Genomic DNA, 27,159 nt, shown 5'->3' with positions numbered 1-27,159 from the left:
TTTATCAGTGATTGATCTGAAAATCAATTCGTTAGCTGCATCTAAAACTGTAGTGTCTTTGTGTGTGTGTGTGTGTGTTTCAACTTCAACTTAGGGCTAAATGTTTTCAACTTTCTTTTGCTTATCTAAATACTTTAGAATTTCATGTTTTGAGACCACCATATACATATATAATATATAATTTCATATACATCATACACATACATACGTAACTGTTACATTATATATGCATATATATGCACATATACATATGTATATATATATATATATAATTAGTTCTTTTTGTTTTGTTTTTGTTGCTTTATAAAACGTTGGTGTTGGTGTCCGCCGTCTAAACAGCAAAACACCAAAAAATGCTTCAAACATTTTTCAAATATTTTGTCATTGTGTGTATAATTTAACATTTTGTAACATTTATTTTGGTTTAGGTTTTGTTTTTTTGGTTTTTTTTTTTGTTTTGTTTTGTTTTCTCTTTCTTGGTTTTGTTTATCATTTTTGTTTTTGTTGTTGTTGTCCTAAATGCTGTTTTTTTTTGTTTAATTTTATTTTATTTTATTTTATTTTGTTTGCCTTATCATCATCAGCATCAATAATAATAATAATAATAACGATAATCATAATCATAATCATAATCATCATACATAATGTATATCATATATTCTCGTGGATTTCCCATTTGTTTGTTTTCTCATTATATTTATATAAAAAAATGTTGTTCATTATGGCCAACTAAATCATAAACTAGGTGTACAGTAAAAAATTGCATATGAAAAATTAAACCGCCATCAAATGTTTGTCTCTTTTGTTATTATTCAAAATTATTTAGTTATCCTTTCCATTTTGGTTTTTTTCATTCCCCCACTTTGCTTTGTTTTGTTAGTTTTATCGCTTTTCCTTTGCTTTTGTTGTTTTTTTCTTGGTTTGTTAAAATGTTTCAACTATGTCCGTTTCGGGATTTTTATACATATAACTAAAGTGGTTTTTCTTTTTAATCATTAATTATTATTATTAATATTTATTTTCATATTTAAATTTACGTTCTTTGGAAATACGCTCCGAAACCGTTGAGCAGCTATTTTGTTGTTCTTGTTCATGTTTGCTGTTGTTGTCCATGTTGTTGCTGTTGTTGTACCTACATGGGGAGGCAATGTACATACATCTGCTGATCCTGGGAAAGGGGTGTCTGTCTCTGTGTCTGTGTGTGCGTGTGCGTGTGGGAGGGAGTGGGGGTCTTGTATAATTTCCTTTAACTAGTTATAGTTTTGTTGCCTTCATTTTGATTTCCTTTCATTGCGGTAATTGATTCACTTGTCTTATCTTCTCTGTCGATCTGTTTGCTTGACTCCACAGCTACAATATACACACACACACACACACATATATATAATTATATATACATATGTGTGTATGTATATATCTATGTGGGTTTTTATACACTTATTAGTATATGTATGTAGATTTCCATATTGTTATCACCGATTTGCCTTTGCAGATAGATAGATAGATTCTAACTATTTTTTACTTTACTCTTTTTCGTTTTTGCCTTTGTGTTGTTTTGGGGTGGGGGAGGGTTTAAAGGGGGTTTGGATGGTATGCTTTTTGTGTGTGTTTTTAGGTGTTTTGTAATCTAAATTTTTGTTTTTTTTCTTTCATTTTTGGTAATTTGTTTGCAGTAAATTATTTTGCATTATATTCAAATCCATTTTACTTTGTTCAGCTAAATGTATCAAAAAAAAAAAAAGGAAAACAAAAATCAATTTTATTAAAAGTTATATTGCTTTCCTCTTCATTTCATTTTATTCTTCCTTTTTTCTTTTGTTTGTTTGCGTTTGTGTTTAATTGTTAAGTGAATAGTAGAAATGCCTAGTAAACAGTTTGGGGACTCACTAATTGTAAGACAAATTGTGATCTCAGATAGAAGAAGAAGTAAGAGGGATAGAAAGCGAAGGATAGAGAGAGACATCCTTACATCCTTCGGCTTCGTGTTGAAGTGTTGTTAACTGTTTAAATGAGTACTAGCCTTGTTAAGGGCGAAGATCGGGAAATGGACAGACAAAATGAAGTAGAAATTTTGGTAGAAATAGTAGTATTAAAGAGATAGATTATAAACAAAAATATTCCCTCAATATAGAGCAATGAATGAAGAAATGAATGGTAAAAGAGTAGTAGAAATTGCAGTGAAAGTAGTAAAAAAGCGTAGAAATTATCATTACAGGCCGATTTTAATTCTGTCTACCAGGCATATTATAGTCGATGATTCGACTCCTTACACTTTGTGTGTGTGTGTATGTGTGTCTGTCTAGATTGTTAATAAAGTAATTCTTCCTTGCTTTTCGCTGGATTATTGGTTAGATAATGTATTTGTTTTCCCTTTTATCTCATTTGTATTTTTTGTGTTTTTTTGTTTGGTTTTGTTTGTGGGTCGGGGAGGGGTATCAAATAGAGAGAAAGAGATAGAGAGAGATATATATAGATAGATAGATAGAGAAATGTGTTCCTTAGGTTGGTTAGCTGTGATCGATCCATGGCCATTCGGGGTTAACATCCTTGCATTGTGTTTTCCATCGTTTTAGTTTGATTCTTTTTGCCTTCTCTGTTCTTCCTATTTTGACATGGTACTTCCGTGTAGGTATGTGTGTGTGTGTGTGTTGATTTCACACACATATATATATATATATATATAATGCATATATACATATATATGTATGTATGTATGTATGTATATACAGTTAATTGTTCTTTGTCAATTTGTCATCATACTTTGGTTTGGATTAGGGACTGTTTACATATAAAAAACATCGTGCTACATATAGGTGCCTTAATACATTATGCATATATATATATATATACGAATATATATATATATATGTAGGTAGTCTAATAGTACTTATTAAATATGTATAGATGTGTGTGTGTGTGTGTGAGTGTGGTTTGTCTGATGTGTGTGTGTGTGTGTCTGTGAGAGAGAAATTATGCTGCTATGTTGTATATTTCCCAAAAAAAAAAAAAAAAAAAAACAGTTTTTGTTTGATTTGCAGCTTTCCTTTCCCCTGTCCACTGGTGGAACTAGTGTCGGGCATTGGCATTGTGTGTGTGTGTGTGTGTGTGTGTGTACTACATAATTCATCCATATGCTACCAAATTATGGCATATATATATATATAAATATATATATATATATAGTATTGTATGTTTTTGTATATACCTAAGCTTTGGCTAACTGTACAAAATTCTTGGGATTTTTTTCTTTTTTTTTTTTTTTGTTTCTTTTGTTTAGCCTTACATACTAAGCGTAATCCTTGTCCTAATCATACAACACTATATTAAAATTCATTGATGATATTTTGGTTTGCTTCCGTTTAAAGTTTACTTATTTAGTTCTTGTGCTAGGTTTAAAGTTAAACTCACTTGCCTTTAATTATGTTGTATGTGTGTGTGTGTGTGTGTGTGTGTGTGTATGTCTGTGTGTGTGTGATTCATCGAGGAACTTGAGCGAAAATTCAAATATATATATGTAGATTGTGTGTGTTTCCTTTGACTAACTTAAGATGGACATATCTCTCCTGCTTTGTCATCTTTCTTGTGTCCTTTAAGTTTGTTTTGTGTGTGTCTGTGTGTGTGTGTGTTCGTCATTTATTTAGCTTCCTTATTGACCGCTTGACTGTATCTGTATTTGTTTTTCTGTATCTTAACTGTGTTTCTTTCTTTTTTTTTTGGTTGCTGTAAGTTATTTCATTTAACTAGATGTAATTACATTAATTAACTAAGTTTAATTAATTTGTAATTGTTGTTGTTTTTTTTTTTTTTTTTTTTTGTGCGAAGTTTTGCTCCTACTTTGCTTTTTTTCAGAATGTGTTCTTGTTCTTATCCTTTCATTTTTGTTTTTTTTTCATCCTTTTTGTTCTTATTATGTTTCTCTTAACTTTTTTTTTGTTGTATGTACAAATTGTTTTTATTTTTTTTTTTTTTTTTGTTGATTTAGATCCCTTATTAACTATTTTCTTAGGCAGTTTCATTCATATTTTGTTTGTGTGTATGTGTGTGTCTCCGTGTGTGTGTGGGTGAGTGTGTCATTTTCTATTGGTTTATTCTTGTTTGCTTAAATTTTACATTTGTTCGTTATTTTATTATTCTTCTTTTGTGTTTTTCCCATTTTTTTTGTGGTGCCGCAAAGTTCATTTCGAAAAGTTGTTGAGTGAATTTGATTTTGGTTTTTTTTTTTATGTTTCTGTGCAATTTTTAGTTTGTAAAAAATGTTTTCTTTTTGGTTTTATTTTATTTTTGGTGTAACTAAAATTAATTGATTTATTAATAATTAATATTATAATTATGTATGTTATGTAGGTATGTATATGTATATTAGTTATTATTTTGCTATGTCAATTTGCACTAACTATTTTGCTGAGGGGCTTTTGTTTTTTTGTTTTATAGTTTATCAAAAGGTGCGCTCAAAAGTTTCATTAATCTATTTATATTTATGTTTTTTTTTTTTTTTTATTGATGTGCAAAATTAGTTCATTTCGTTTATGTGTGTGTGTGTGTTTGTTTGTGTGAGTGTGACAGAAAACAAATTAATTTGTGAAAATATACATATGTATATATATAGTTTGTATATATATATATATGTATACATACATACATATAAATTTATATATTTGCTTTCTTTTTTTCATTTTGGGTTTTTAACTTTTGATTACTCTAAAAAATTTGGCCATTTCAATTTTGGAAGCGCTAAGTCAGTTCTGAATGAAAAAAACAAAGACGAATAAAAACAAACAGAAATTAAAAGTAAAATTTTAAATGAATTATCTTAATTAACTGTTTAATTATCGCTGATCTGTTAATGTGTGAGTATTGATGTGTGTGTGTGTGTGTCTGTGTAAGCTGGGGGAAGGGTAGTTATTAAATCAATATAATTAGGAGCAAGTCTACACTTAAATTAGGGAAGACTTTTTGGGTGTTTGTTGCCTTTCTTATTCATTTTCCATTTTATCCTTTTTCTATTCTCAGAATGAACTCAAGTGGGAAGCAAGAAGATCAATTTAAAAGAGAAACGACAACAAACAAATTCAGATAAATCAATGGAAATTAGCCAAGTGTTATTTAATCATAAGTACAACATAGCAGCAAATCTCACCACATCCCGAAACTACAGTGAAAGCTCGGATTTTGTATGGGAATCATTCTCTTGAGACTCTTGATCCGACTGCGGAACTGTATAGCCTTATCTCAGTGGCGGATCATATTGGTTGAAATCAATCCTGGATATCACAAGTTTGATTATTGGGCAACTTCACCTCATTAACTGCTTATCGAAAGATTATGTAGTTCAATAGTTTTGTTAACATTCTGCATTACCTTTTGAAAAGAAACATCTATTGGTATTTGCCTCAGCACCAAAACCTACACAGATGAAGTCGTATTCGAATGGTTTGGTTGTGGAATTCAAAATCGGAATACCTTAAGGATCTTTAGCCAATATTTTCTTGATGTGAATCGCTTACTTTGTAAACAGATCGAATTCCAAACCTTCTTTTTGTTGTTTCAAATAGAAGCCTGGACATGAGTTTAGATCACGACCTCATTAGAATTTAAGTCAAACCTTGTGTTTAAGCCGGCTCGAAGTCAATCTTCAATCAATCTTTTCATGGTGCCTGAAGGTATGCAAAAAAGAGAGTCTTTGGCTTTGTAAAAGCTTGTATTTAGCTGCAATTCCCAACTAGTTTTAGCGTTAATTGAATATGGTGTGGCCCAATGGCAATACTGGAGTTCATTAGACTTAACCTGCTCACATTCTTTTCTGCTGCCTTTAAAGTAATCTTCTGTTGGAGATTGACCTGGTTCGACTTAGTTTATGAGTTCATAATTGAAAACGAGGAGAGATTTTAAAATTTAATTGAGCCTAAAAAGTGCTTAAAATTCAGTAAATTGAGTTTAATTTATTTTTCTGGTTATAATTTGGCTGTTTCTTTGATTGGTTTCGGGCGTGGTAAGATTCCATTTTATGTTGCACAAATATAAATTGATACAAAGTTGTCCGTTTGTTTTTAAAATGATGGATGTATCAGATTATATATAGATAATTGCAATTTTACTGCTTTACTCTGTATGTGTGTGGGTGTGGGTGTGTGTTTGTGTTTGACTGTCGACTGCGCTATTTTTTTCTGGTCTGATTCATTGACTGTTCTTTGTGTGTGTGTGTGTGTGTGTGAGTGTGTGTCTATGGCTTTTCATTTAATTAATTTTTTGTTTTGTTGTTCTTGCACATTTTCATTTTGGTTTGCTTAGCTTTGCTTTGTTTTGGTTTAATTTTGGTTTGAACATTTGTGTTTTGGATGCATTTTGTTTAATGTTCATTTTGTTGTTGCTTTGTTTTGTTTTGTTATGTTTTTTATAGTAATTTTCACTACAAATTTGCTATGCTGTTGCTTTTGATTACTCTTCATCGCGTTCATTTATATGCCATTCTCTTTGATTAATTCTAAGTTATTTTCATGTGTAAATCTATTTAACAATATTCTTTGCTTTCGACCTGGTAATATGTGTGTCCTTATTTTTTTTTGGTTTTTTGGTTTTAAATTATAATAATAATTTGTTGCATTTGTCTGCCCATAATGCTAGTTAAAATTAATTTTCGTGTTTTTTTTGTATATTTTTTTTGGTTTTGTTTTTCAGCGCCTTGCACAGTTTGACTCTCTTGTGCGCTGTTCACTCTCATCCTCCTCGGTTTGTTAGGTGTTTCTGTGTCTGTGTGTGTGTGTGTGTGTGTTTGAGTGTATCCTTTTTTGGTTTTGTTTTTTTAGTTGGGGGTAGTGGGGGAGCACGGTTGAATGCTTATTCCTCGCCAAGTAACACCAGATCGTCAGCGACCACGTCGCTAACATGGAGATAGATGATCCAGTACATCAGATTGAAGCAGACAAAGCATACGGGAAACACAATGCGCGAATATTTGTCAATATCCGAGGGAGTAATACCCAATAGTTTGTTGATATCCTATGTGGAAAGCAATGGAAAAGTATTAGCCCACTTTCAGATATATTGATTTGGGTTTTGATTTCTGTGTATAGTTTACCTTTTTTACTTTACCCGGATGCAGTAAATGGGCTGGGACAGCTGCCTCTGGGTCGCCACCACCATCTGGCGGACCGCCACCTCCGCCGCCACCGCCACCGCCAGGACCACCGCCGCCACCCGGCTGGGGGGCCAGGACCATGCGATTGCTGTCCACCTCGACCGCCATTGACCGTATTCTCTAGGGTGCCACCCTTGGAATGGGCTTTGGGATCATGGACCTTGAATCTCACCTCCTGGAACAAGGGTCCCACTATCGAGCAACCGCGCGTACCAACGTTTTGTTGGATATTTGAAAAGCCGATTGGGCGGTTACTCACTGTTTGTTTGGGCGCATGTGGATGACCATGGCTGTGGGCATGATGTCCATGCCCATGCCCATGCTCAGGCCCACCGATGCCCATTCCGCCGCCACCGCCACCGCCTCCGATCCCCATTGTGGCATTCGGATTTGGATTGGCCTGCTGCTGCTGTTGGGCCTGCTGCTGGGCCCCATCTAGCTGTTGCTTTTTCTGTTCAGCTATCTTTTGGATCGCCATAAATCTTTGTTTTCGCATTTGAATTCGTTTTGCCATATAGCCGACGGTGGCGTATTCTATATATATATATATATATATATATATATTTATGTACATATATATACATTTTCATTTCGATACCGATTCGATTTGATATAATAGATATATTTGAATTGCGAATTGATCGAATTGTTTTGATGTACGTTATGTTTTGTTTTTTGTTTTGGTTTTGATTTTGTTGACCAATTTAGTTTGTTTTTGTTTTTGTTTTTGGATGGACGGTTTGGTTGTGGCGGTACGGGGGTAAACGATTATGCGGGAATGCAGTAGTATATAAGAATTTCCATTATGAATTTCGATACGTAACGTTTATCGGTTATCGTTTCGTTCGATACGTATGCAACAGTACGTAATTATGATGTCAGAGAATTGGTTGCGATTTTGATCAGTTTTTGTTTTCGATTTTCGATTTTTGATTTTTGATTTTCGATTTTTGTTTTGGTTTGTTGGTGCAAGGAAATGGAGCATTTGGAGTTTATATTTTTGGTTTTGATTTGTTATCAGATATAAAGAAAGATATATAGAATAGATATGTAAGTCAATTATGAGATACAAAATTTTGATATTCAATATGATCAATTATTTTTGTTTTACAACGTCTAAGTAAATGAGTGAGTTGGCTTTGTGAGTGTGTGTGGGTGTGTGTGTGTGTGTGTTTAGTTCTGGGTAAATGCTTCTGAGTGTGTGTGATGGCAAGAAGACGTGTTAAAAGCGGCTTAAAGAAATTTTGCGTATTTGTTTTAAACTTGTTTGTGTTGTTGTCGATGTTGTTGCAGTATTTTTGTTGTTTTCTTTGTATGTGTGTGTGTGTGTGTGTGTGTGTGTGTGTATTTTAATTAAAAGAAACTATTCCTTTTAGTTTGGGTTTTAGTTTTGCAGCCAGGCAAAAGAAAAAAATAGTGAATGTAAAGCAAGTTTTTTGTTTTTGTAAGGATTTGTTTTTTTCTTTTGGTGGAAGAGTAAGGAAGAGGAGAGTTTTGTTCTAAATAGAAATATATTTATATTTGTATATATTTAGCCAAAAATATATATAAGAGAGACAGAGAAAGAGAGAGAGGGGGAGAGAGAGAAAGAGCAATTGTGCGTGTGTTTGTGTGTGAATATGTATGTATGTATGGTATATATATGCGTGTATATATATTCGAGTCTGTGTATTGCTCTTATTTGTTGTTGCTGTTTGCTGTTTGTTTGTTGTCGTTGTTGTTATTGTTGCTGTTGCTGTTGTTGTTGTTGTTGTAGTGAAATGAGTGGAAAAAGTCATTTGTAAGCCAAACGATTTATGTACACATTTATTTCTGCAGTTGGAGACCATCATTCAAGGAAAATGTTCATGTGCGTGCCTTAAATGCAAATTCATTGAACCAAAGTAACTCGCCCGTATAAGGGACACGAAACAAATTTCCAGCATTTTGTTTTGGTTTTGCGAAAATTGCTTGGATTTTGTTTTTGTTTTTCATGTTGCTGTTGTTGTTGTTGTTCTTGTTGTTGTTGTTCGTTGGTTGATTGAGAAGGACGAGGGGATTTTTGTTGCTGTTTGTCTTGTTTTTTTTTGTTTTTGCTCTTTATCCTTGATTTCATGGATTTTGGATTACGGTTTTGCGGATTGCGGAATTTCGATTTGTTGGCCATCAAAATGGTTAATGCCAGAGAATGTACATGGTAAATAAATACATACAAATACATATATGTATGTACATATGTTATGCACGTATACATGTACATTAAGAAATGCTAGAGCGTGACGAGTAACGAGTAACCAGTAACGAGTAACTTAGTAACGAGTGTACTTACCTTCTCTCTTCCGGTCTACAAAAATAAAACGCCAATGCTGCAAAAGGCAGAACAGAAAAGCAGATAGAGACAGAGGAGAGATAGAGATAGACAGAGAGAGAGAGAGAGAGAGATAGATAGATGGAGATAGAGATAGAGAAGGAGAGAGAGAAAGACAGAGAGAGAGAGAGAGAGAGAGAGAGAGAGCGAGAGAGAAAGTGGAAGAGGGAGCAACTACTTAACCATATCTTACCTAACCTCAAAATTCATTCTTTAGATTCATTGTCGTTTGTATTGTATTTGAAAATCTCAGATCTATTATGTCTGGATCACGTGCTTTAAGTGATCTAAACTTAATAGTTCGAAATTTATATGTATAATCTACAACAATTCGACGAGGAGATGGTTGGTAGGGTCGGGGGGAGGGCTTTCTATGACATTTTGAGGTTGTCTTTTTGTGGCTCTCATTGACCGTTTTGTCGGGTAGGAGGCCAAGAGGAGTCTTCATCTTCATCGTTTTCGGTGGCAGAGCGGTTGAGCTAGGAAGGAGGGTGCTGTAGGGCCTCCATCTAGCTGCTGTTGTTGTTGTTGGTTTAACCATATTTACAGTGTTGTGTAACTATCTTTTATTCAATTCAATCGCGACTCAAGCCAGGTGTGGCGCAGGGCATGCTAGATTCGTTTCGTTTTTTGTTTCTGTTTTTTTTTTTTTTTGATGCGCTCGGTTTATCTTTTTTTTTTTTTTTTTGTAATAAACTCTCCCGTACCATGGGCATTTCTTTTTAAATTTTTTGTTTTTTTTTTTTTTTGTTTTTGAAATGGAAAATAGACGAGGTGCGTTTAGCTTGAGTTTTCTTTTGTTGGTTTTGTACAGATTTTTGTTTTGTTTTGATGTTGTTGGGTTTTCTTTTTGCTTTTTTTTTTGGTTGTTGCATTTTGGCGGAAGCTGGGCGTATATTGATATCTGGGTACCATTCCAGGTTGATCAGTTAGTTAAGTGTCTCAACCTGATTGGCTAGTTTGATTGCAAGTTTGAAGTAGTTTTTTTTTTTTAAATCTTTTGAATTGTTTGCTTGAAGCATGCTTCGATTTTTGTTCGATTTACAGTATTGATTTGTGAGTGCAAATTTTCGTGTGCAAAACATTTGGAAATTTGTCGTGCCTTTATCAACTAAATATTTGTATATGTATGTATATATAATTGGTATAATTGGTGTTCATTTTGGTAATTCTGTATTGTTTGCTTGTATGTTTGTTGTTTTGTTTGTTTTCTTGTAAGTTTCTTTTGGTCAGGCGCGCGTATCTATGAATTTGCAGACATTTTCTTTAAATGATAGCTTAGTTTTTCTTTATGCAAGAAAAATTCATAACAAGAACATACAAATACGAAAAAAGAGATTTCTTTATGGTTTGGATTCTTTGCTTTTCGTTTTTTTTTTTTTTTTTTTTTTGGTTTTTGGTTTGCTATTGGCAATTTGTTGTAGTTGTAGTTTGTTGCTGTTGTTGTTGTTGTTGTTGTTGTATATAAGTTTGTTTGGTTTCTTTTCTTGTTTAAGTTGTGTAAGAGAAAAAGAGTTAAAGTTAAAAAAGAGAACTTGGCCAAACAACAAACGACGCTTGAAATATTGAATGAAATTTCGATTTTGTTTAGGGAATTGCCAAATATTTTGTTTATCTTTTTTGATTACCAAATCTCTAGCTATGCATATTTCAAACATTTTCATGTTTACCAAGTTAATTTTTTGTGCAAAAAAAAGAATCGTTTTCACTACATTTGATGGCCAAACTTTTTATAGTCCTTTTTGTTTTTGGTTTTTCTTTTTTTGGGTATGCCATAAATGATGTGAAATAGAATTGACTTAAACTTTTAAGTTAGAGATAGAGATTAGAAAGGAGAGAGAGAGAGAGAGTAAAAATGTATAATGTATGTATTTTGTATAATAGGGAAAAAACGTTGCATTTCATTTGATCCAACCAATTGAGGGAAATTTTGCCAAAAGTCATCGTCCTATTGTAATTGAAATTTTTTGAAGAAGGCAGCGTTTTTCTCAATATAAAATATGTTTTGTTTCTTTTTGGATTTCTTTTGGGTATTTGGTTTTTGGGGAGTTTTCTGTGTCCAACGCTAAGCGTGGCAAGGAAAGCTAGCAGAAAAACAATGTGAATGGGTGTATGTGTGTTGGTGTTGGTGTTGGTGTGTGTGTGTGTATGTAGAAACTTAAAATGAAATCATAAAATAGTTGTTAATCTTCTACTTTTGGCAACATTGACTTTGTCTTGGCCTTGTCGTTTCTAGGCCAAAAGTAAGAAGTAAAGAACTTGGCCAAAGAAAATCTGTATTATTTGTTAGTGTAATTGTGTGCATTGGTGTGTGTGTGTGTGTGATTGTGTTTCAATGTGAGTTATGGAATTCGTTTTAGTTTGGTGTGGGGAGTTAGTTTTTGTTTTGTTTTGCTAATTTGGTTTTTGGTTGTTTGTTGTTATTATTGTTGTTGGCTACTAATTTGTCTCTAATTTGTTTGATTTAGTTTAGTTTACCCAGTAGACTGGCAAAGACCATAACGAAGCATGTTCCCAGATAGACGTCAATCGATTTGACGTACGAAATCTTTGGCAGCGCTGCATTTGTTGACGACATCAAAGTGGTCATTGTCAACACGGTTGTCACACCGAGCGCCACACGCGCCGGCGTTGCATTGCGATTGAGCCAAAATGATACCCATGATATAATAACGATCAGTCCAGAGGGTATATAGATTTGTATAAGATAATAGCCCATCGAACGCACGAATTGTATTTCGCAGGCTAAACGCGAATAATTGCCTGTAAATTAGTTTGCATCATTTTTTTTTTTTTTTTATGAGGGGTTAATTTGTTTTTTCGTAGATATTTTTTTAATTATTCGCGTGCAGTTTTCAAACATCATTAATCATTTGCGCATATGACGAAGATCGAGTGAAAAATGAAATTATTATTTTTTTGTTTGGTTTTTTTTTTTTTTGACATAATCACACATAGTGAGTAGAAAGAGATAAAGAGAGAGAGAGAGAGAGAGAGAAAGAGAGAGAGAGAGAGAGAGGGGGAGAGAAAGGATGAAGAAAAATATCATTATTAGTATATATTCTGTCAAATTTAGTCATCATTTACAAATATAAATCTATATATGTATGTAGGTATATTGATTGTAAATTATTTACATATACATATGTTAAACAACACAAACAATTAATTATATATATTCCAAAATCAAAAGCAAACAAAAGATATACACACATATGAAATCAAAGGTCACTAACAGAAACAATTTCAAACAAAAGTCTAAAGAAAATTCTTTGCATAATAAATATATGAGCGCATTTTGGAATGATGTTAAACAAAGATGGCTACTTTGAACCTTCTGGAAAATATATATATGTATATTTAGTAGATAACTTGTATGTATGTAGCTTGAAATTCGAAGTTACAAAACTTCTGATTAAACTGGGCGATTCTTTTTTGGTTTGGCAGGCAATATTCTTAGTCGTAATGGTAATTGTTATAGTTATGGTTAGTAGTTTTTATAGAGACTTAGGTTTTGTTTTCTTAAAATCAAAAACGAGAAAAAAAGTGATAGACAACGGGGGCGAGGGTGTTTGAAAGTAAAATCAATTTCTGTATCCTTGCAGAGTTTTTCTTTTCTAGTGGATACAAAACTGATTTCGATTCGGGAAGACTCTTGGTAATTCTCCAAGCCATTTGGAAGTTCTTGGTAGATTTTTGATATTTTTCAGACAAACTGAAAACTCTGCAAGCTTACATGGACGCACTCCGGAACAAGCCGAAGAAGAAGAAGGTGTACAACAGAAACAAAAAAAGGTTCTTAACTAAAGTAAAGTTTTAAGTTTCGTGGTTATTAGGTTTAAGCTGTCTTTTATAAAATATTCAAAATGATAAGCAACTTTATAAGTAGTTATATAGTAGTTGTTAGGTGTTAAATTGTAAATTGCATAAACTTGCATTAAAAGGAAATAAGAGCAATAAGGTAACAGAGTAAACAAAAATTGATAAGATCAACGTAAGGAGACGGCTAAACTCGAAAGTATCGATAAAATGAGTTTTGGAGATATCTAAGCTAAGACCTAATATCGGGCAGATTTGTTTGCCTAAACAAAGTTGGCTGGCTTTAGTTTTTCTTTTTGTTTCGAAAATGTTTTCCTTGTTGAAAAAGAGATAATTGCTGTTTTTTTTTTATTTTTTATATATATATATTTATAAGATGAGAGCATGCTTGGGAGGGCGTTGTTGTTTTGTCGATTTTTTAAATGTATGTATATATACATATATATACATACATATATTTTTTATAGAAAGAGAGTGATATATATTTTGTTGTTGTTTTAATTTATATACATATGTGTATATATATATATGTATATATATATATATATAAAGAGAGAGAGAGAGAAAGAGTAGATATAGTTTATGATTTCTGAGCTTTTGTTTTTTTGCTGGTTTGATCTTGATCTAATTGATTTGAAATGTTGCGATTTAGATTTTTTAATAAAATAAGTTCAAAAATTTTATGTAGCATACTTTTTTGGGAGATTAAGAGAGATTTTTTATGCGCTTGTTTGTATTTTTTTTTTTTTTTTTGTTGCGGTTGTTGCTAATGTTATTGTTGTTGTTGTTAATCATTACAATAATACAAATGTTGTTGTTGTTTTTGTTGATGGTGTATTTCGGCAAGGGTTAATAGGGGGGAAGGGATACTATTGTTGTTGTTGTTAGGCTAATGAGTTTCGATAGCGATTTCAAAATTTATTTTTTTTTTTATAATTAAATACGGTTTTTTCTTGGTTTTTGTATTGTGTTTGGTTTGTTGTTATTTCGTTTTGTATTTAGAATGTAATAAAAACTAATTGTGACTAGTTAATCATGTAACTATAGAAGCATAAAATGAGTGTGCGTCTTTGTCTGTGTGGATGTGTTTGTATGTGTCTGTGTGTGTGTGTGTGTGTGTATAATAATGTCAGGCATAAATCAAAAGCATGATTTACTAAGTTAAAGCCATATCATCAGTTAAGCTTTGCTATATATATTCATTTTGAATTGTTTTGATTGATTTTTAAACTGTAAATATATATTTTGTAGTTATTATTATTTTTTTTTTGTTCTTTTTGCTCTTTTTCTGTGTTAAATCTTATGTTAAATATATATATATACATATATATATATATATATATATATATATATATGGGTAGAAGTGAATTTCAGTATTTCGGATTGAGATTTCGATTTCATTTTGATTTTTTTTTTTTTTTTTTTTTTTTTTTGGCTGTTGTTGTTTAATATTAGTATGAACTTATGAGAGCGTTGAAAATAAAATTGGAATCGAAATATAAATCATTTGAAATAGTTTGATTAAATAAGTAAGTATATGTAAAAGTTTCATATATATAGGAATATATGTATGTGTAAGCAAACGAAACCGAATCAAAGTTAATGAAGAATAAACTGAAAGAGACAATGAAAATGTAAGTCAAAAAGGTTAAAGTTCTTTTTCGCTACCTTAACATGCTTTTAAATTGATTGTTTTTTTTTTTTTTTTTTTTGGGTTTAATGATAATTAGTAACTGTGAAAAGCACTAAGTCGCGTATTCAGGCTATATTTTTGTTGTTTTTGGTTGGTTGATTGATTGATTGATTATTATTGTTATTTTTTGTGGGCTAAATGTTAAACGTTTGTATTTCGGTTGTTGTATTTTTTATTAAATATATAAACTAGTTAGCTAGCTAAAATGGTATTTGAAAGATATTATGCAAAAATCTGAAATGCTTAAGATGCTCTTAACATGCATTTTATTTGTAGGTTGGTTGGTTGTTTGGTTTCGTTTGATTTTCGTTTTGTTTTTTTTTATCATCGAGTTGAAGTTGCTCACAATTTGAGCCTACAAAATTGTAAGCTTAAATTGTTATCAATTAGCCTGTTTCTTGATCTGATATAGTATGTATTGAAGTTATTAATAGTAGATAGATTGACAAGTACTTTTTACAAATGCTGGCATTTTGCTAGAATGTTTTTTTCTTTGTCTTTTTCTAACAAAAACAACAAAAAGAAAAATGAATAAGACTTTTGATAGAGAGAGAGAGAGAGGGGAGTCATCTTGTTGAAAAGCAATTGATTAAACTAAAGACTCACATAAACGAAACCAAACCCAAAACCGAAAAATAAAGACAAAAAGATAAAGAAAAAAAGGCAAAATTAGATTTTAGTAATAGATATAATATATATATATATACGTTTGTGGATATATTTTCTTGACACAGTCATTATTATCATTTATATATATGTATATATTATATTTATTCGGGTAAAGTAAAAAAAAAAAAGAGTATTGTTTTATTTTGTATTATTTTTATTATGTATTTTTTTTTTTTTTTTTTGTTTGAGAAAGAAAATCGGTAACCGTCTACAGGTACCTGTGGTAAGACTGATTTCCATAGCTCTTTGACGATGACCCAAGACCTTGAATTGGGGTAGCGAAACTTCACTCGAGACACCAACCGAGTTAGGGCCCTCGTTCCATTTATAGCGTATGTCGCGCATCGTGTAGCCGACTATATATATATGTGCATATATGTACATATAAATATATATACATATATATGTGTGTATATATAGTTGGTTGTTGTTGTATGTGGTTAATTTGTACAGTTGGATTTTGTTGTAAAATTTTTTTTTTTTTTTTTTATTTGGTGTTGTTTGTGTTGAAGGAAACGTTTTATTTTACAGTTGTTGTTGTTGTTGTTGTTGTAGTAGTTGTCGTTGTTGTTGGCACAATTCGGTGTTGTTGTCGATACGAAGTTGTTGTTGTTGTTGTTGTTGTTGTTGTAGTAGTTGTAGTTGTTTGACGAAAAATATGCACAAAAACACAAAAAATACATTTTGTGAGACTATTAATAAGCTCTATTTTTGGTTGAAAGAAATTTGCATTATTTGTTCCTCATTTTTGCTATTCGTTTTTTTTTTTTTTTTTTGTTGATGGTTTTTTTTTTTTTTTTGTTATACAATTTCGTTTTAATTATTGAATTTATGCATTCATTATATATATTTTTTTTACTGCTCATGTAGTTGTCTGTTTTTGGTTTTTTGCTTCTATTTCATCATTATTTTTTTTTGGTTTTGGATTTTCATTTTGTTTTGTCAATTAATAGTCTCATTCAGAACTTGTTGCTTAAAGTGTTGGTTCGCATAAAATATATTTTTTGATTTTGTTTAAATGCTATTTGAGTTAAAAATATGATTTTTAAGTTGGCAAAGCATAACTAATTGTAATTAATTGTATGTAAAATTCATTTGAGCATTTTAGTAGGCCCTTTTAGATAGTTAGTTGTAGTTGCTGTACTTTGGTTTTTGGTTTACTTAAACTTAGAGCTACTGTTTGTTCTTATTGGCAGTAGTATTTGGTTTGAATTGCTTTCGACTTATGGACTATGGAAGTATTATGTCTGGTATATATAGGTATATAAAAGTATGTAGGGATATAAAAGTATATGGCATATGTATGTTTTGGTTGGTTGGTTGGTTGATAAAATGTGGCAGAAATGGGTGCTCTTGTATATAATTAGTTTCTGTTAACAATTTTCCAACGTATTCATATATTTGCTTAATCACTTAAATATATATATATATATATTCATGTTCATGTTATTTATATAGTACATTTTTTTTATATTGTATGCAAGGAGTATGTATGTATATATGTACGTTTAGGCCTACCCAAGCAAATTGAACTGGACTCTCTTTTTTCAGTTTGATTGAATTCATTGACGGGTTCACGAAACTCAAAAATGTGAAAAGAAAGACCAACAAAAGACGATAAAGAAACAAATATATATATATATTGTATAGTAGAGATATATGTATATATATTTGTATTGTATATTCTGAATCATAATCCTAGGCTAAACTGTCTGCACTACTGGACACAATTGCTGACTACTGAAAACGACTGATTAGCTGATTCAATATACTCAAGAGGTAAGATATGAAACCAAAATTAAAATCGCAAAATCGAAAATAATAAACTCACAACAAAGAGGTTAGTATTTCAATAATATAGTAGTAGAATAGTAGTAGTAGAAGGAGAAGTAGTAGAAGTAGTAGTAGTAGAAGTAGTTGTAGTATTAGAAGTTGAGGCGGCGGCGGCGGTGGTGGTGGTGGTGGTGATGGCGGTGGGTGTGGTGTTGGTTTGATGGTGGTTTTTGGTAGTGTTGGAAAATTTGAGGGGAATCTTTGAGTATCGTATAATATGGTTTTGCGACTTGGTTTTTTTTTTTTTTTTGTTAGTATTGTTAAGTAGCACAAGTTGTTACAGTTAGCACTCGATATAAAGTTAACAGAGTATTATGTGGACAAAATAAAACTAAAAAGGACGATAAGTAAAAAAAAAAAAACAAGAATCAATGAGGAAAATGTGCGTGTTTAACTTTCTGGCTCGACTTTCATCTTCTTCTTAACGTTTTCGCTTCGCGTTTTAATTATCATATGACTTGTGGTTTCTTTTTCTTTAGTCGTTGCGCTAACCTTTTGTATATATATATTTATTTGTTATTGTAAAAATAATAAAGTGAAAAATTTGTTACACAAAACGAAAGAGTTGAAACACAGTTAGATAAAAATGCTTATCAAACTAAAACGGAAATGTTAATGTGATTATTATTTGGTTTTTATAATTAGATTATATTCGTTTTTTTTTTTTTAAATGTTCTTTTTGATAGTTTTTTTTTTTTTTTTTGGTAGGTAATGTATTTATGGGGGTACCTGTGGTTAGGTTTATTTCGGTCGCCCTCTGCCTGTGTCCCAAAACACGGAACTGCGGGAGTTCGACCTCACTGCTCATGCCAACACTACTCAGTCCATCTCTCCAGAAATAACGGATATCTCGCATCGTGTAACCGACTGCAAATGTGGTTTGTTGTAGTAGTTGTTGTTGTTGTTGTTGAAGATGCGGATGCATGGGATGTTAGGTTGTTGTTGTTGTTGTTGTTGTGGTTGATGTTGTTGTAGTAGTAGTAGTTGTTGTTGTTGTAAAAAGGGGGGCAGTTGTTAATTAATTTGTTTCTATTTTTAATTTGTATTTTTTTTTGTGTTTAGTAGACAAAATATATATATATCTATATATATATATATATTTCTATGTATATATAGATATCTTTTCAGAGAGAGAGAGAGAAAAAAAGATACATATACGACATTGTCAAAGTTGAGTCCTAGTTATGACTGTTTCTTTGTCTCTGTGTGTGTGTGTTTGTGTATGGGAGTAATTTCTTTTGTTTTTTCCCGTTTTCTGTGGCGAGTTTAACAAAGAAATTTACAACGTTAGCTAGAGTGATTGAGTGAATGAAAAGAGCATGTATTGATGTATGTATGTATATACAATATACATTGATATGGAATACTGAGCAAAAGCGTGCCATCTGTTTTTAGATACATATATAGATATATGTATATATCTTTATATGATTGTTACAATCAATTAAACATAACTTAGACTAAATATTTTGAATAACCATTTGTCTTAAAAACTAATCATTAATTATATTTATATGTATGTATGTACATATATAAGTTGAGTATAAACATTTTTGCTTTTTTTAACTTTTATTTCTTTTCAATCAGTAGATCATCAGTTAGAGGAGCCTTCTGCTGTTGCTGTAAAGTGAGAAGGCGACCGAAAACCAACCAATCTGAATTTTATGATTCTGAAACTGTGAACTGTGCTGGGGAAGGAAGGGTGACTTGTTTGGGGTGAATGCGTTGGATAAGTTGTAGTCACTGGAAGAGGGAATAATTTTGGGTTTCGGACGTAGGGATGCGGAACGAGAGGATTATATTATTATTACTTTCTTTTTTATTATCGATGCACACAGAAATAAATGCCTTACAAAAATGGAATCAAAGAATCAAGTAATTTAATTCATTAAAAGAATTATCAAAAAGCATAGAAAGAGGCAAAATTTAAAAAAGCAATTTATTCATTTTTAAGGTTTGTTCTCTAAGTTTTAAAATAATTCAAAATACTATTTGTTATATCTTAGCTCTTTGATTCATATTTTTCTAGGCGACGTAAAGGCTGTGCCATTTCAAATATATTTTATTCTGTTTTTTTTTTTTATCTCTCTTTTCGATTAGCTTTCAATTGTCTGAATGAGTTTTTGTACTAAACAAAACTGTTCCTTGACTCGAGATATATGCATATGTATATGAATGGACAGAACTGAATGTAATTGAATGTAATTGCGTTTTTTGAGCGGCGGCGAGTATAAAATTGATTGAAAAAGTAAATGAATCGCAAAATGATTTCAAGAAGAGTTTCGAAAAAGGAAAACCTAAGGAAAACTAAAAACACTTGCAGCTACCTAAACAAGTGGAAGGAAACAAAGAGGAAAATTTAAAATCAAAACAAAAAGTAAACGAAAATTTCGAATTGGTTCAGCCTATACTCTGCATATAGACAATTGCTTATAGATAAATACTATTATTTATTTGTATTTTTTTTGTTTGTTTGGACAAAACTAAATTTAAATAAATTTTCTAGAGAACTTAATTGCTCAACATTGTTCACAATTTCAATCAATTGACATCGAATAATTGTGTAATTGCTTTTATCCCTTCTGTGTTTGTGTGTGTGAAACTTATTTTTGTTAGTGAGTGTGTGAGTGTGTGCGTGTGTGTAACCTTAAAATTTAATTGCTTGAATTTTCATTAAACTTGGTTGTTGTTACAACTTGCTTGTTTTTTTCTTATGCTCAAAAAACTCTGAACAAACAGGGCAAGGCCTTTGCATGAGAGAAATATAAATATAAAGCTAGCTAGCCATAAAAAGAGTGAGAGAGAGAGCGAGCGAGAGGTAGATACATATATAAAGAGACAGATGTACAGATAGAGAGAGAGAGAGAGAGAGAGGGGGAGTTTTGAAAGCAGTTATGGCCATGATATTTCAAGTTCAATAAAGTTTGTTTAAATTTAAGCATTCCTTGCGTCAAATAACACTGTGTCACTACTGTGGCACTGTTCAACACTGGACATTCAGGACCTGCACTTCAGTTCAGTTCAGAGTTCAGTTTTTCGTATATTTTTAGTGATTTTCTTCATGTTTTCTTTCTACTGCTTCACATTCTGAATGAGTTCTCATTTCATTTCATCATCATTTCATTTGTTATGCATTGAATATTAACAATTCGTTTATGTAAATAACATTATCATTGACAATTTGTTTTTGTTTTTCTATATCTGATTAGATTTTCTTGTTGCAAGATCTTACTTTGCAATCTTTTGTTTTTTTTTTTTTTTTGTGTTTTTCGTTTTATTTATTTCTGTATTGTTTAATATTATAACGATTATTAGTATTGGGTTTGCATTAAATTTTGATTTATTGACAATTCGAATTTTTGTGAGATTATCGATATAGTATATAATTTTTGAATTGAAATTGTTTTGATTTCTTGTTTCTATTTATTTTTTTCGAGTTTCAAAGGTATTTATTATTGATTATCAATTGCTTTTGTACTTACAGCTTTCAATTTCAATGTGACAAAGTTGTCGATCCATTGGGAAATATTGTAGATTCATCGGACACGATGCGGTAATAGTCAATCTTGTTGTTGTGATGATAAAAAGGAAATTCAATTAGTAATTGATTCAAACTGGATATTTAGTAATAGAGAATATATGTATATAGATATAGATATTTATATGTATATGTAAAAAACGAGCATACTAAACGCTAAGCAAGTACAATAAATACATACATACAACATTTACGAGTAGTTTAAGTTTTGCAGTTTTGGATTGGTTAGTTTCTTATATATAGGTATATTAACTTTTTTTGAGGTGGTGGGGCAACGGGGCAAGGGCAACGGGTAAGTGGAGTGTTGGGTGTGGCAAGGAGAAGGGAGCGAGTTCAATTGGATATGAGCTAAGTTAGTTTATTACACTTATTTTGCTTTTTTTAGTGAGAGGCACATTTTATATATATCGATCAGTCGAAGCGGCATTTTAATTGTAAAATTGGTGAGGCGGCAATTGGCTTCTAACAAAAGGGCGTTTGTTGGTACTAACTTAATTTAAGTACGTTGTGGTTGTTCTTTTTGTTTTTGGTTTGGTGTACACTTGCAGAGAGCCATAGGCACTTGATATCGGTATTATTACATTAGTAGAAGGTTTCTTTAAGAAGGACCGATTGAGTCAATTGAATCCCTAGCTTCATAGTTTTATCAACAAATCAGTTCTTTATAGATTTTGAAACTAATACTGAAACTAAAAAGTAGTTTACAAAGCTTTTTAGCCTTAACCTAATAAATAATCTTATTTTGAAATATATTTGCAATTTGTTCCACGATTATGAGTTTGAACTTGAATCGATCGGACCAAAATATACACTTTAGTCAAAGCTAATTTCAAGGATCTGCAAGTGTATTAAAAACTTCGGGTTGCCGAAATTTGATTCGTTTGGGAATTATTGAATCTTGTTTTGCTTATAAGGTATCTAAAACAAATTTGCAAACACTCTACTTATACTTGAGTTTGGACGGGGATTGATAAGTGATTTTTTTGTTTTGTTTTCTTGAGATGGGACTGGGTTGTAAGGATTCAATTCACTGAAAATAATGTATAGCTGGAAATTTTTCGTATCTGTTGCTAAAGTTGAACGAGTCACTGAGACTGGAGACGATGGCTTTTTTTCTGTGTATGTGGCGATTTTGGACAGATTCTTGTTTAAAGGTAGTAGAAAATATAATGCCCAGTAGCGCGTAATCTCTAGATACGTTCTACTACATTTGGGGTCCAGTCAAACCTTTTTGTGGTGTGTGTATGTGTGTGTGTCCTAATTGTGGCGGGGATGTGGCTATATGTATGTGGCTGAGAGTTAGTTTCGTTTGCAGACGGACAAACGCCTGATAGCACAAATGATAATGATTGTATTCGGTATACATATATTTGTATATGGTAGGATTAACGCTTGCAATTTGCCAACTTTTTCTTTCACTCTATGAATATATAATTAAGTAGTAGTAGTAGTAGTAGTAACAGTTGTAGTAGGTAGGTAAGGTTAGGTAATTAGGTTGATTCACAATTTCTTGTTTTGTTTCATCGCTTGCCAATTGAACTCACTTGATTTAAAGAAAAATTGTTATTTGATATATAGATTTGAAATAAATTCGTTTCGTTCTGTAGAAATTTGCATTTCATTTCGGTTATTAGATCTTTAAGAAAATTACAACATCGATTTATACACACACACATATCGAAAGGAAAAAGAATAGTTGCAAAAAGGTTTCCAAACTCAAAAGTTAAATTAAAGAGCTTTATAACAATTTTTTCTGTTTAAGAAAATTTCATTATTTTTCTTTTGTTTTGTTAAAGTTTTGTTTTTTGTTTTTTTTTTTTTTTTTTTTTTTTTTGATTGACAATTTTCAGATACACATACACATTTACAGACAGTAGTAGTAGTAGTAATAATGAAAAAAAAGGAGAACGTATAAAAAAAAAAAACATAAATAATATTAAATGCGTTTGGAAATTGATGGATTTTTATTTTTTTTTTTTGTAAGTAAATTGGTTTTTTGTTGCTTTTACCTAATACTTCTTGTTATCGATCCAGAATGATGCACACGTATGAATTCATTACTGGTTGTTGCAATGTGAAAATATGATTGTTTTTCATTTACAAAAAAGGTGTCAGGTACCCAAATATTCTTAATGAACTCTGATCCAACCGACAGTGTTTCTACACCAGGTCGTTTTCTATACGCTAAACGAGGATCGGTCCAAAATTGACGAAAGTAAAAATCCAATGTAAAGTCCTATATATTGATATGTAATCGAATGATAATCGATTCGATTCGATTCAATCGTCGAAGGGGAACGTTGGTTTTTGGTTGTTTTTGTTTTGTTTTGGGTTCGAGTTTTGTATTTGTTTTTGTTGTTTTTTTTTTTTTTTTTGGAAAGGTAGCAAAAAGAGATATATGTTTGTATCGGATTAGTATATTATAATTTTGTTTTTTTTTTTTTTTTCAGTGAGAGAGATAGAAAGATAGATAGAGAGATAGAGATATATAACTTACAAACTAGTTTAACTAAAACTAAAAGTTGTTGTAGTTGTTGTTATTTAATTTTTTTTATATATATGTATTTTATGTGTATATTGTAACCAAATGAGGAGGAGAAGTAACTTAAAAGAAGAAAAGTAAAGGAAAACCAAATTTGTTTTTTATTTTAGAGAAAATCATTTTGAGAATTGAGGTAGGTAAAAGTTAAAGGGTATATAGTAAGATGGAAATTGGGCATTTTCTTTGTTTTTCTTTTTTCTTTTTGGTTTATTGACACAACAAATACACTTAACAAACACACAAAGAAAATATACCATATGAAAAATTGATAACGTGCAACAATTTTGTTCAGAAAAAATTATGTAACACAATTCTTCTCCTGGGTGGGTGTTAAGGAGCGGACAGTGGGGTTTTTTGAGGGTTTTTGAGGGTGGGTGGGGGTTAGGGTCGAAAGAAGAACTCATGCAGGAACAGGAAAATGAAAATTCTTAAAAAAAAAAAACAATTTTACAAAAGATTAACTATACTTTGTACAGCGTTAAAAGGGGAATCTTCTCTTTTCTTCATCTTCTTCTGCTTTCAAATGAAAATCAAACAAAAGAGAAAAAAGAAATGTGGTAAAAGGAAAAACTGGAAACTAATGTAAACTGTTAACTGAAAGCAAAAGGCAAAACGGAATAGGCCACTAAATAAATGGTATACTATTAGTTAGCTTATTTACAATAGCAATAAGTAGTAATAGTAATAGAAGTACTAGTAGTAGTAGTAGTAGTAGTAGTAGTAGTAGCTGTAGTAATTTTATTTTTAGTAGCAGTAGAGAATAGTTTAGAAAACCCTGTCTCACATATAGAATGGTAATACGATTTTTCATGTGAATCAGTTGTTATTGTAGTTGTTTTTAAGGGCTTTCTCTGGCTACTACTTGGAATTGAACTTATTTGGACTGCTAGGGCAAAAAAAAAGGCTGATATAGATTTTGGAATTTTTGGTTTCTTTTTCTGGTTGTTTTATACAATTCGAATAAAATATAGAGAATGGAGTTTAAAGATTGGACATTTAGCTGTTGTTGTTGTAGGTATTTGGTTATTGTTGTTGTTGTTGTTATTGTAGTTGCTGCTGATGTTGTCCTTTTTGCAGTGCCTGAAAGCTAAAGCATTCTAAGAGGTAAGGCACAATAAGCATTTTATATGTGAATGTGTGTGTGTGTGTGTGTGTGTGATGGTTAGGGAAATTGAGTAAGTTTTTGTCACACTGTGACACTATAAGTTTTCGGTCAGTGTGTGTGTGTGTTTGTAAGTGGATGTGACTGGAAAAGGAGTAGAGTAAACCACTTGAGTAGCTTATGTATACGTAGTTCATTCTTTTGGGATATTTGTTTTTTATAGCCTTGCATATCATTATCTTCAAGCGCGTCACGTTGCGCTGAACACAAATGTTTTGGGTTTATTTTTTTTTCGTTTGTTGGAGGGGCATGGCATGGTTAGGGTTTAGTGTTGGTGTGCTGTGGGTCTGTTGGGGGGTGGGGGGTATTCAGGAAAAGAAACCGTAGAGGAGAAGTTAGGTAGTTAGATAGGAGAAACGAGGTTTGTAAATGTAAATGTAATAATAATAGTAAGTTGTAGTAGCAGTAATAACATTTGTAAGTAGTTATAAATATTTATAGAGACAGAGCAGAGGATTGGAGAGAGAGAGAGAGAGAGAGAGAGAGAGAGAGAGAGAGAGAGTAGAGAGAGAGAGAGAGAGAGAGAGAATTATAAACACAGAGACAGAGCACAGCCGTGCTGTGCTTTGAGTTGAGTATTGGGTACTTTGCCAAGACTTTAACCCAACTCAAAGTATTTCTATATAATTTATAGATACATATATCGGTATATATATATATATAAAGCATAGCAAAGTAATTGCATATTCTTTTTGCAGTACTCGTGGGATAGTTGCAATTATCCTTTTATTGAGCACAATTTTCGGTTCGCTGTTTTTTGCTTTTGCTGCTGCTAGATTTGGTTTCCACTCGGTACAGTACAGGCACGCCCAAAACACAAAAACTCAACAGACTCAAGAATAGTAATAGAAAACTCAATTCAATAGAAATTAAAAATTCAAAATCATAAAAGTTCATTTACATATATTTTATCAGAATTTAAAACAAAACTAAATCTGTTCTTTAAATTGTTTTTTTTTTTTTAATGTTTATTTTTTGTCTTTAAGTTTCATGTTTTTGGTTTTTTTTTTTTTTTTTGGTCTTTTTCAAAAAGGCAGGCGGCTAAGGTTGGTGGTGGTTCGGGGAGAGTGGGACATAAGGTTTGTTCAACTCTAAATATTTATATAATATTTAAGTGTATATATATATATATATATACTTGAGAAGGGGCTGGGTACAATAAAAACGGCATTACAATTAACCCCAAAAAAGGTGAGCAGGTCTATCGATTTGGTTGTTATTTTCTGTTTCATTTACAATTTACATATGTACGACTGTGTACTATATATAAAGAGGTAACTTTTCTTTCGTTGATGTTGTTGTTGATGCTATTTATTCCATGTGTCTATGTGTGTGTGGGTGTGTGTGTATGAGAGTTGGTTGTTTTTCTTCTTCTTTCTTTATTTCAGTTGTTGTCTTTTCGGCTTGGCATTGGCTCAGTTTATGTTGATTTTGTTTCTATATATAAAAGGACAGGGACGCTGAGGAAACAGAAGCATAAAAACGATATGTGAGAAATGAGACAACCAAAAAATACACTGGCCAACAAAATTTGTGGTTTTTTATTATGGTGAATAAATAAATTTGGCCCTTTTCGATTTTATCGGTCCAATTTATACGTCTTACTTATCCGTTGGGAACTAATTTTGCGTTTAATATAGTCTTACGATGAGGTCGATTTGAATTCAATTGAAATTACAGAACATTTGGCATTACCATTACAGAAATATTCTTATACATTTATCACAAAAATCGCTATAGGCCTGAATTCACTTACCCAAAAAAGTATGCTATACATTTTACATAGTATGCTCTAGAGTGCAAAAACTTGAACTACTGTTGGCATTAAATATGGCTTAAAGCTTGACATTAAAATCGAACAGAATTCTGTCCTCATAATGCCTTGGTATTTTCGTTGCATATGTATAGCATACTTTATTGGGCAGATAGATTTTGGAGTTCAGCGATTTCTGTCACATAGTCAGAAAGTGAATTTTGGTTGAACATTTTTAGGCACACTGTAAATTTGTTGGTCAGTGTTTAAATTCAATGTAATGCTGAATATGTACCTAGAACACAATGTATGTATGTATGTTAATATTATGTATGTATGTATGTATCCACGGTTATTTGTTGTCTTTGTGTATTCGTGTTGCAGTTGCAGTTGATGTTCGTGTTGGTGTTTCTGGCATTTCCCTGTTCATTTGTCGCATCAATTGATTACCATTGACTTGTGCACGTGTTTTTTTGAAATGTGATCAGAGAGTTCTCTGGGTGTAAATGGCTGGCGCCTAGGCTTTCAGTGCAATCCGTGTTTCATTTTTGTTTCGGGTATATTAACTGTGTCATTGAACTGTGCTATCAACAAAACATTTGTGTGTGTAAGAGTGATTTGTGTTTTGTGGAAATTGCCAATATCAAATGCTCTCTTTTTTTCTTTTC

The 27,159-nt window shown here is 31.6% G+C and overlaps 1 protein-coding gene across 1 annotated transcript in view; it reads right to left on the bottom strand.

Moving 5' to 3' along the window:
* Positions 1-2,069: 2,069 nt before the first annotated feature.
* Rdl (Resistant to dieldrin) overlaps positions 2,070-27,159 on the bottom strand; it is a 47,501-nt gene continuing 22,411 nt past the window's right edge. Inside the window, 7 exon segments of the mRNA XM_068291699.1 lie at positions 2,070-6,996; positions 7,076-7,204; positions 7,206-7,669; positions 11,961-12,245; positions 15,882-16,019; positions 20,979-21,061; positions 23,044-23,270. Of these exon segments, the coding sequence (XP_068147800.1) occupies positions 6,835-6,996; positions 7,076-7,204; positions 7,206-7,669; positions 11,961-12,245; positions 15,882-16,019; positions 20,979-21,061; positions 23,044-23,270 (1,488 nt within the window). The 3' untranslated portion in view covers positions 2,070-6,834.

Source organism: Drosophila tropicalis, unplaced genomic scaffold, assembly GCF_018151085.1.
Source record: "Drosophila tropicalis isolate 14030-0801.00 unplaced genomic scaffold, ASM1815108v1 contig_1190, whole genome shotgun sequence".
Lineage (NCBI taxonomy): Eukaryota > Metazoa > Arthropoda > Insecta > Diptera > Drosophilidae > Drosophila > Drosophila tropicalis.
The sequence above is the reverse complement of the archived record's forward strand: the minus strand, read 5'-3'. Positions and strand labels throughout refer to the sequence as shown.